This window comes from Mustela nigripes, chromosome 7 (genome assembly GCF_022355385.1).
Source record: "Mustela nigripes isolate SB6536 chromosome 7, MUSNIG.SB6536, whole genome shotgun sequence".
Lineage (NCBI taxonomy): Eukaryota > Metazoa > Chordata > Mammalia > Carnivora > Mustelidae > Mustela > Mustela nigripes.
Genome location: NC_081563.1, coordinates 129,424,129 through 129,435,132, shown reverse-complemented (window position 1 = coordinate 129,435,132; position 11,004 = coordinate 129,424,129). Strand labels below are relative to the sequence as shown.

Sequence of the window (11,004 nt, the reverse complement as noted above, 5' to 3'; positions counted from 1 at the left end):
TTATGTCTTTTTAGTGAACAGAGCTTATTCTTTAAAAAATCTATATTTTAGGGGCGCCTGGGTGGCTCAGTGGGTTAAGCCGCTGCCTTCAGCTCAGGTCATGATCTCAAGGTCCTGGAATCGAGCCCCGCATCGGACTCTCTGCTCTGCAGGGAGCCTGCTTCCTCCTCTCTCTCTCTCTCTCTGCCTGTCTCTCTGCCTGCTTGTGATGTCTCTCTGTCAAATAAATAAATAAAATCTTTAAAAAAATAAAAAAAATAAAAAATAATAAAAAATAAAAAATCTATATTTTATTTATTTTTCTTTTATCTCTCTCTCTCTCTCTCATACAAGCAGGGGGAGCAGCAGGCAGAGGGAGAAGCAGGCTCCCCCCGAGCAGGGAGCCCAATGTGGGGGCCGCTCCCAGACTCTAGGATCATGACCTCAGCCAAAGGCAGAGGCTTTAACCCACTGAGCCACCCAGACGCCCCCATACTTACACTTTAAATTAAAATTCAGGACCACAGGATTTTTACTTGAACTCATCTTTTTCCCATGCTAAGAATCCTGATTCTCAAGGACTCTAGGAAAGATTTTATTTTTGATTTTAATTTTGCCACCTATGACCAGACCTTATCTTGACTGAGAGGAGGGTGTCTTGGCCCCTTGGAGAGAGTCTTAGATACCCCCCTACGGATGGGGGCAGAACTGAGGCTCCTGTTTGCAAGTTTCCAGGTAGGATTAACTCCCGGTTGCCCAGGACTCCGCTAGTCAATGGGACATCAGAGATATGGTTGAAGCCAGGGCAGGGGTCGTGCAGTTCCAGTGCATTTCTTTCCCTTCTCTGCCCCAGACGAGCCTCTGCTTCGGCGTTGATCTTTCTAGCCTTCCTTCGTGCTTCCACTGCACTTGTCTGCATCCTAAAGCATCATCGTTTCACATGGTTTTGCGTGGTTTTATGGGCGCTTGTCACGTTGTATTCGCCCGCAGCTCTCTCTCCTCTCCTCTCTGTGCTCTGAGATTTAACTGCACTGATGCGTTCATTCTAGTTGCATCCATCCGTCCGTCCTCTCCCTGCCCCGCAGAGCACCTTCCAGGACTGTGCCACGGCTTATCCGCACTCCTGGTGAGAAACAGCTTGTTTTCAGTGAGGCACTACTGCAAATATTCTTACGAGTGTCTCCTGGTGCAAGAGTGTGTAAGAATTTTTCTAGGGCAGGGGTGGGCAGGCTTTTTCTGTAAATGGTTAGGTAGTGAGTATTTTTGGCTTCAGGATCCAAGAGGAAAAAGAAAAGTTATGCAGGTACTTACATAATGAGAGAAAAAAATTTCCATACATTTAAAAAAAAATTATTTATTTGAGAGAGAGAGATAGTGACAGAGATAGGGAGAGAGAGAGCATGAGCAGGGAGGGGAGGAGAAGGCTCCCCGCCGAGCAGGGAGCCTGATGCAGGCTCAATCCCAGGACCCCAGGATCATGACCTGAGCTGAAGGCAGGTGCTTAACCAATGGAGCCACCCAGGCGCCCCTTCCGTAAATTTTTAATTAAAAAATTCAAAGCTTTATGTATGGGTATTGAAATTTGAATTTCATATCGTTTTCAGGTCACGAAATAGTCCTTTGAATTTTTTTTCAAAAAATGCGGGTTTGGTCCGCACACAGTGGTCTGCTCCAGGGCATGAATCTCGGAGGGAATTCCTGGGTTGAAGGGTGACAGGTGTCGCTAACTCTATGAGGCACTGCCAGACGCTCTTCAAAGTGATTCTTTCCATCTGGACTCCGACCAGAGGACAGACTTCCTGTCTCCCTACTGCTCTGTCCCATCGATGCTCTCCACTTAGCGCATAGCTCTCGCTGTGGCTTTGTTTGTAATCACATTACGAAATGTGAAGGGGACTTGCAGAGTGCTCCCGAGCACAGGACCGCCGTGCTCCATGAAAGAGAGAAAACAGATACAAACAACAGCAGGTTTTAAGTTACCACTGTCCTTCCATTCAGAGAGAACCAAAGTTAAAACTTAGCACCTGTCCTTCCCGATTTTTTCCTATTTATACACACACCATTAACTGTTAGAGGCTAGATATTGCTTTTTGGAATCTGCTTGTCTCACTTCGTGAATTTGAATCGGTTATTTCTGCTGCACGTGACGTGTTGGGGTTTATGGAGCCGTGACCTTTGTGTGTCGCCCTCCCCCAGAACTTTCTGTCCTCTAAGGTGAAACTTCCCTGGCTCGCTCCCCTCCACCCTGAGTGCTTCTTCTAGGAGTCAAGAAGTGGGTTCAAGGGCGCCTGGGTGGCTCAGTGGGTTAAGCCGCTGCCTTCGGCTCAGGTCATGATCTCAGGGTCCTGGGATCGAGTCCCGCATCGGGCTCTCTGCTCAGCAGGGAGCCTGCTTCCTTCTCTCTCTCTCTCTGCCTGCCTCTCAGTGTACTTGTAATTTCTCTCTGTCAAATAAATAAATAAAATCTTTAAAAAAAAAAAAAAAAAAAAAAAAAAGAAGTGGGTTCAAGTGTGAATGAACCGTCTGTGGCAGGTGCCACTCGGGACCCCTTCTCCTTTTACTATCAGGACACTCTGCTTGGCACAACTCCATCGTCCAGGCTCCCTGGCAGTCGGAGGTGGCCTGCGAAGACTCTGCCAGGGTCCCCATCATTCCAGGGCCACCTGTCATCACACTCACAAAGTTTTATTATGTAGAGAAATCTTTCTCTGCACCCAGGTCTCTTCGGAGGCGGCAAAGGGAGCCGATGAAGGGAGCCACGTGTGCCCCGCACACCCAGCCCCGACTCCCCAGCCGGCTCCCCGTCTGGCCCCGGCACGGTCCGGGCCCCTGGTTGGGCTGCCCAGGTACAGGTAGGGTCCCGGGTGTGATATGTTCTCCCCACTTCCTTCTTTGGCTGGGGGTCAGGGCCAGCGGGAATGGGGATGAATTGCAGGGCTGGAAGGAACTAAGAGGGCCAGCACGGGCTTCCCTGCCAGAAGGCCCATGCCTGGGAGCAGGACGGGCTGTCCTACCTGCTTTCACTTTCTATTCCATGTGTTTTATTTTTTTCTTTCTTTTCTTTTTGGTCTGTGTCTGTGACCAAAAGCAGCTTTGGATGCCTTTTGGAAGACTGAGGGGGTAAAAATAAGTGGAGGCTCCAGGTTTCCCGCGGAGAACGCCACGGCCTTCCGCCACACTCCCGCGGCTGCGTGGGTTGAGAACCTAGAGGAAGGCCCGGCGTGGTCCTGCACGCGCGGCCTGGCAGGGGCGCCCAGGGGCTGATCCGCAGTCCGGGGGCAGCAGCAGAGCAGACCCGGGGAGGACGCCCTCCCAGCCACCTGTGGGCAGCAGCAGCTGTGAGCCGGCCGGCAGCTGGGCCGGTCCGAGGCCCCTCCGCTCGGCCCCACGTGCTCCTCACTAAGGGGCAGGGGCAGGAATTAGGCCCAGGCGTGCCTGATCCGAAGCCCACCGACAACGCGTCTGCTGCTGGCCCCGCCGAGTCTGGTCGGTGGTGACACAGCTGAGTCCAGGAGCGTGTGACCCATGCATCTGCAACACCGGAACACAAGCACAGAGACTGCCTCTCACCCAGCAGCATTCATGTTTATTTCTAAATAGCCAGTGACATGGCTGTTCTCCAGCCGTTTCTGTATTCTTTACAGAGTGCAGTGAGATGAGGCCGGGGCTCGGGCGTGGCAGCTCCTGGGGTGCCCATCCCCGAGCCACCCGATCGGAAGCCCCCTCCAGAAGAGCAGCAAATCATCTCAGGAACCAGGACAAAGCAGCAGCCTGACCTTCCCAAAGGTCCTTAAAACAAAAAAGCAGTAATTTAAAAAATCCTTCATTTTCCCCAAGCAAATCACTCAGAAGAACACAACGAACAGACCGAGCGTGGCGGGGGCTGCGTCGGAGACAACGTTCCGGCCTGCGGGGAGCCACGAACCTCGGAGCTTGCAGTCAGCAAGGAGCCTTCCCCGGCCTGCGGCGGTTCCTGCCGGCAGGGCTGGGGCTTCCAGAAGAGCCTGCCCTGCAGCGCCCACAGCGCGTCCCCTGTGTGGCCACACTGTCGCCCCGGCGGCCAGGTTGGCGTGCGCTGGGTGGCCGGGCAGGCAGCTCCCCGTCTGGAAGGCCCGGTGTTGGGGGGCGGGTGAAGAAATGGGGTGAGCCAGTGGGATGGTGCGGCCCAGGGGGAACTGGCAGCTTCCTTCTTCTGTCAGGTGACCAGCGGCCGCGGGGGTTCCTGACGTGCAGCTCGGCTTGCGTGACAGACGGCAGGAACCGAGATGCAAGGCAAGGTGGCTCCTGCCTCTCCCTGGGGGTGTTTCTGTTTACACCAAACTGCCCGGGGCTTGGCAGACGGAGTTCGAGCTGTGGGCTGCGGCGTGGAGAACGCCTGAGGTGCTTCCCTACACGGCTCAGCCAGCAGGACAAACAGCCGAGTGCTGGAGAGAGTGGGGAGGACCACGGTGCCTCTTCCCTCTCTCCTTGCATTGAACGTCTGACTTGACGGCAGATCCTTGTGGCGGATTCCTCCCAGCTCGGAGACGCGCACCTCTGCCATCCAGGACTTGGCGGAGGAGAAGCCAGCCACCACCCGGCGCCTCCCTCACTCTCTGAACCAGGGCGAAGTGGGGTCCCGGCCGCGGCCACCCCCCTGAGGACTCTGCCAAGTGCACCGGCCCCTGTGGGAAGGCGGAACTGAGACCTCCCGGGGGCGAGTCTCGCTGACGGCACCTCTGGCGTGGGTTTCAGGGACAGGATCCCCACTCGTCCATCTTTCCACATTTCACTGCACATAAAGGAATCCACAGGCAAACCAGATCTCCCTAGGCTGACCTGGGGTACTCCGGGGTGGTCACCACTCTGGGCCAGGCCCTGCCCCTTGGCCCTTCCATCAGCCAGGGCCCGGCCCGCATTTCCACTGTGAAGAGAGGTAGCCGTCCTGGGTGCGGGAGGGTTTTGGTTCTGCCGTTGGACCGAGCGTCTGCGCACCCCACTATGGAGCTGAGCCGCCTGCTTCCGCCTGGCCCTGGCTCAGCCCAGCCTAAAACCTGATCTCTGGGGACCTAGGACAAGCCAGCTCCTTTCCCTGTAATGTCCCACACCACCAGCCTCAGGGAAGGGTTGTTCCCAGGGGTCTACGACAGGGCTGCAGCGGGCGCCTTGGGTGTGTGGCTTGTCACCACATGGCTCCCCAAGACCAGCACGTCTTCCCAGTTCACGGATAAAGGGCCAGTTTCCCCACAGGCCCTCCCTCTTTAGTGTGACCTTGTCTGTGCACTATAGCTCTCCCATGGCCTAGACCTAGACAGGATTTATTCCTGTCTAGGGAATATATATATACATATATATATATATATATATATATATATATATATATATATATTAATCTAGTAGGCATTTATTGCCCCCAATAACAGAATCATTAGGTATGCTAAAGGTAGATAGCAGCAAATTTCTGATTCTCAGGCAAAGACACTTGAAAAAAATGCACCAGGAAAATACATTTCCACGGGCTCTGCCTGTGGCAAAAGTGAAGAAACAGACTGGAGGAACACAGGCTCCCTCTTCAGGAACCGGCTCCAGCCCGCCAAAGCCTCACTTCAGCAGGGGGCAGAAGAGGCTCATGGGAGAACGTGCCCCGCCCACTAAGCCAGGCCTTGGGGACCTTCCAACCTTGGGGACTCTTCTCTACCACAGCATCATTTTCAGGTCTCAGCTAAAAGTGGGAGGCCAGGCAGGACCTGGTGACAAGGGGGCAGTCTGAATTGAGAAGATCCTGTTTTCACTACTTTATCTGAATTCCTAGCCGCCCCCACCACATTTTCTGGTAAACTAATGAGTTTACAGTGCAAGGAACACATTCTGAGATCAGACCCTGAACTTTAGAAGTGAAAGGTGAATTACTTATGGGTTAGGGAACACTCCAGTCTTGGATCCCTGCCTCCTCCTGCCAGATGAGGCCCCTCCTTTTGTGACTTCTTCCCTTACTTTTCCAGTAGAAGTATGTAGGAAATGATGGGGACCAGAATTATGCACGGTATTACTCCTCCAGTGATGGTATCAGGTGCAGTAAAATATGCCTATTTGGCTTAAATTACGAGGTTAAAGTGAGAGGTTACAAAAACACAAGTGAGTATACTTTAACCCTATCAAGTGCAGATTTTCTCTGCATGTATAAAAAGGAAACCACGTGCTTCCTGTCTGACTGGTCTCACACTTCCGGAAAGGGGTCTGGCCTGGTGGTTTCTGAAGTCAGTCCTTCCTGACAGCCAGGACCATGCTGCCTGAGGCAGAACAGCTGGAATCGTATGTGCTGCCACCCAGGGTCCATGCTGGCCCGCTGTGTCCCCCCAGAGAACCAAGGGCATGCACATGACAAATTACACCACCCCAGAGGTGTGCTGGGTCCCAAGACAGGGACCCTGAGCCACCCAGGGGAGTTGCCATTGGCCCAAAGATGGGCAAAGGCTTGCAGGGATGAGGTTTGTTTCGGGCAGGGGAGGACTGGAGGCAAAAGTCAGTAGTGATTCTGCCTGAACATGAGTCTAAGCTCCTCACCCTAGACAGCTGGGAGCCGGGACCCCAGGGACGGGGCACGGTGTGTGCATGTGAGAGGGAGAGAGCACATACAGACACTCTGTGAGTGAGTTCTGGGCAGGGGTGGCTGGGGAGGAGCATGGAGCACTGTTGCTCTGGCCCCTGCCCTTGGGCCCTGGGAAGCTGGGACCCAGGCCAGTGAAGAACTGGGGCAGGGAAAGAGGAAGTGCTGATTAGCAGTAAAAGCGACAGTAGCCAAACAGTGGGCAGACCCCACGGTGCCCAGGAAATGGGGCCTCTGGATGGACAAGGTCCACCGAGCGAGGGAGGTGATTGCTAGGCTCTCATTCCTTTGTCAAAGTGCATGAATTTGAACTGAATTCAAAGACAGCAGATGCTGCGGGCACGAGCCCTGTAACTCTAGCTTCTTCCTCCAGGGGGCGCACTGACCCCACAGACTAGGCTCGCTCACCCCTCAAAACCCAAGGATGCAGCTTCCAAAGAGACTCACCACTGGGGCCAAGCGCCCCCTCGCTGAACCAGTGTAAACATTCACACTATTCCCAGAGGAGGGCAGCAGCTGCCCACCGCCCAGGGAGACGGCCTGCAAGGTGCCAGGCAGAGGTAAAGAAAAAGGTCACTAGGTTTTTCCTTCTCAGGGAGTGCAAGCAACATCACAAAGGGGAGCATGAGGTTTTCCAGATTTCCGAGCCCACCACTTAGGTCCGAACGGCTGCTGCTGAGACCACGGGAACCTTGATGACCAAAGGGAAATGGCGGCTGACTCCTTGTGCTGCTGGAACAGGCAGGCGGTCCTGTGATGCAGGGCCATGGCTGGGAATGGCAGAAGCCCCAGCTCCTGCAGCACCCCAGTCACGGCAGGCTCCACAGCAGGGCACGGCTCCTCTTCTCGGGTCCCTCAGTCCGGCAGAGGACTCTGCACCCTGGCCGCAGAAGCAGAAGGAAGATTTACCCGGACAGCTGGTCCCTCTGATCTGCGGGCTGAGAAGCAACACGAAGAGCAGGTGTCCTGCCCGCTGAGGCCCGGGGACGCGACCTACTTCGGAAGCAGACAGCTGGCTCCAAGGGCCAGGGACGTCCGGTTTCCGAAGACCAGGGCCTTTGCTTCCCCCTGCTTCCATCTCCCCTGAGGGGGCTGCCCCACGTGAGCCCCTCCGGGGCCCTTGCTGAGCGTCTGTCGTGGGAGCCACGAGGAGGCCGGACGGGGCGCTGTGCTCCGTCACAGCAGCTCCTGCTCGTCGTCCTCGGAGCCGGAGGGGCCCTGGCGCACCTCCTCGTACCACTTGTTGGTGAGGGTTTTCATCTGGATGCGCCCATGGTGGAGGTCCTGGAGTGGGAGACACAACCAAGCCCTTGTCAGTGGGTCTGGGTCAGGTCAGGGCCGAGGGTGTGGGGAGCTGTGTACCCCGTGGGGGTGTGGGACAGACGGAAGGAAGGGCACGTGGCTACAGGCAATTTCCAAGACTTAACCAACAAACTCGAACTGGGATTTTTCTCGGTGGGGGTGGAGGTAACCGGAGGTGTCACTCAGAAACAGGAGTAGGAGGCAGGCTGGTGTGATGTTAAAAAACACGGCTTCTGGAATCAGACACCCTTGGGGGGTGCTCCCACCTCTGCTGCACCTTGGCTGCGTGACCTCCGGGGGTTACGGCACCTCTCTGGGCCTCAGTCTCCCCAGCTGTCTGGTGAGAGAGCAGCTGCGGCTATGACACAGGTCGCTTGGAGGATGAAACGAAGCAACAGGAACATTCCCATGCTGACAGCGACCATGACTGGTGGGGCGGGAACGTGGGCTCGGAAACAAAGTGGGGCAGGCCTGAGCCGGGCCCCTTGAGACTGTCATTCACTGTCACCCAGAGGCCAGCAGTCCCCAGAGGGCTGGAACAAGAGCCCTGAGCCGTGGGCCACTGCCTGAGGCCCCAGCATGTTTGCAATTTTCAGCTCAGAATCAGTAGCCGATCAATGTCCTGCGTCTATCATCCAGGAAAACAGAACCGCGTTAACAAGTCTATTATTAAACTAGCACTAAAAATGGCAAGGAAAAACAGCAGATGCTGAGTTCCACCGCATACCCAGCTGCCCGCCTGGGAAGGGGAAGGTCAAGCTGGGGGAGGTGGCCTGGCTGGCCCCCCCGCCCGCCCTCTGTCGGGGACCCTTCGCCATGTGTCCCACCTCCTGAGTTAGCCGCCGCGTGAAGAAGGGGTTCAGGTACTTGGCGTCCAGCCACACGAAGCCTTTGAGGTCCTGCCGCCTGATGTAATGGGCTTCATACTCCTCCTCTGTGAGCTCGGACAAGTGCTCTGACTCAATGGTGTTGCCCTGTGCGGGGAGGAAGGCCGTGAGCTGGTCTCTTCCTGAGAGCCCCCACCCCACCCCGCCTACCCAGCAGCGCCTCGCTTCTGGCCACCAGTGTCTCCGACCCTAACTGTGCCTTCGGATCAGCGCGGGGAGTGTGTGGGCAGCAAAGCGTCTCCTGGGAGCCTGCAGGGAGGTGGGAAGGTTTATAAAAATGTGACGGATAGCCAGGAGTAAATGAGGAATAAATCAGAATTTATTTTAAGGGGGGATTTTAATTCATTTTTATTTATTTTATTTTTTTATTGGGGTTTGGTTTGTAAGCTTTCCAGGTGATCCTAATGGGCAGGCAGGACAGGAACTGCCCTTCTAGGTGATTTCACTCGCAGCCAGCGGAACAGGGAAGCTCCTTCTGTCATTTCTGCCGATAGCTGCGTGAGCTGCGGTTCTGCTCTGGGCAGGTGTTGGCCAGTCAGTGAGTATGTATGTGTGAGTGTGTGTGCGCACGCGTGCAGAGGTGGGGGGCAATCCCGGGGGGACCTGGAGAGGAGTGACAGCAACTACCCCAGAGTACGGCAGGACTGCAGGGGGAGGAGGTCTCTGTTCACTGGATCAACAGATCAACGCCAGCAGAGCTCCAGGCCCCAGGCCCAGGCCAGCCCCGTCCGCTGCAGGGATGACCAAAGGCCGGCAGGGTGTGAATGTAGCATCTGAAGTCACAGCCGAGTGGCCTCCACTGGGTGCCTGGGCAGTGGAGCAGATGCAGGTGCAGGATATGGGGGGGGGGATCACCCAGAGGGCTTACAAATCCTCAAAATCCTGGTCCCCCTAGGCCCACCTGCAGAGTTGTGATTCAGCAAGTCTGGGATGGGGCCCCAGAATTCGCCTTTCTAACAAGTTCCCGGGGAAGCTGCTGATCCAGGGACCTGCACCTCGAGAGCGCTGATGGAGAGCATGGGGGTGAAGAGCACAGACTATGGAGTCCTGACCGCTCTGTGCCCCGGCGCTCTTATCTGCAAACTGGGGAGGAGCAGAGAGCACCTGCTTCCTGTGGGTTCTCAGGGCAACCTGAGACGGTGTGAGGAGTGCACAGCCACCGCACCTGTGCCACAGAGAACATTCCCGAACATTCCCTAAGCAGCAGCTGCTCTTCCTCTGGGCATATATCCTGGTTCCGCAGGAGCCGGGCTCTAGCAAGCGTGGCTGTGGGGCTGGGGGGGGCAGCAGTACCTGGCACCCAGCATCCTGCTCAAAACACAAATTCTCTCCAGCCACAGCTTAGACCTGGGGAGACCCAGGAGCCCTCCACCAATTCTGACAGCCTCTGCAATGTCCGAGAACCTATACTGGGTCTTTTGTTAGAAAGGGACCAGGAAGTTAGGGGATGGGGGTGGCCAGGGAAGTTAGGGGATGGGGGTGGCCAGGGACAGGCTTCTGAGAGTGAGAGGGTCGTGCTGAACCAGCCCCGACTGTGACCACCCGCCTGTGATCACCCTGTGACCCCCCAAGGGCTTCCTCCCAGCCAGGCCTTGGAGGAGACATGGGCCAGGCCACAAAGAGACCTGAGGCCAGGATCTGGCCAGTCCTGAGCACCCCAGTGGGAGAGTGGGCTGTGTCCTTGTCTCTGCTGGTTGAGAATTTCTTTGCTTTCCTTGACTGAACAAAATTACTGATGACCTCAAATAAGGGAACTAGAAAAAGAGGCATTTCTAGAACTGGGGGTAGGTGGGTGGGGGCAGCGCAGGAAGGTGGCCTCACAGGCCAAGGACGGCCTCTGCTCCTGTCAGAGAGCCTGGCTCAGCACAGGGGGCCTAAGGGTCCACACAGGGCGAGGAGGGCTGATGCCAGGGACAGGCAGCCAGCAGGGAGGGGCAAGGAGGTGGCCAGGGATCTGGGAGCCTCCGGCTCACCGCAGTGGGGCCCCGGACACCTCCCTTGTCTGTCCTCCAGGAAGCCCCCTCTCTCACGGCCCTCAGGGGCTGGCAAGCACTTTCCCCTCCCCAGGCCCCCAGCAGGAGGCTTTCAGTAGACGCTGTGGGGGAGGAGGAGGACTGACTTTAAAACCTTCCACGGGGTGGTGCTGGGAGAGCCTGATGTGGCTCCACGCCCCCACTCCACGGCCTCCGTGGCTTCACCGGGCCCGACGCTGGCGGACAACCCACAAAGGGCCTCAGAACTCCAGTTCAA

General features: G+C 56.1%; 1 protein-coding gene and 1 long non-coding RNA gene across 7 annotated transcripts in view; both read right to left on the bottom strand.

Moving 5' to 3' along the window:
- Window positions 1-376: 376 nt before the first annotated feature.
- On the bottom strand, window positions 377-5,274 carry LOC132022016 (uncharacterized). 2 transcript variants are annotated; one of them, XR_009405488.1, is made up of 3 exons: window positions 3,905-5,274; window positions 2,994-3,768; window positions 377-1,909 (listed from the first exon to the last, which is right to left on the bottom strand). It is a non-coding gene; the product is annotated as an uncharacterized LOC132022016 (long non-coding RNA). The 2 variants fall into 2 exon arrangements; XR_009405487.1 differs by lacking the exon at window positions 377-1,909 and having other exon boundaries at window positions 3,546-3,768; window positions 3,848-5,274.
- A 1,852-nt stretch (window positions 5,275-7,126) lies between these two features.
- The window catches only part of SLC9A8 (solute carrier family 9 member A8), a 65,327-nt gene continuing 61,449 nt past the window's right edge, over window positions 7,127-11,004 (bottom strand). For 4 of the 5 annotated variants that reach the window (XM_059407214.1, XM_059407212.1, XM_059407213.1 and 1 more), the window contains 2 exons: window positions 8,695-8,841; window positions 7,127-7,849 (listed from right to left, as the gene is read on the bottom strand). In XM_059407214.1, coding sequence (XP_059263197.1) covers window positions 7,742-7,849; window positions 8,695-8,841 — 255 coding nt within the window. In that variant the 3' untranslated portion in view covers window positions 7,127-7,741. The remainder of the gene's footprint in view (window positions 7,850-8,694; window positions 8,842-11,004) is intronic. The other variant, XR_009405486.1, reaches the window with a different exon arrangement.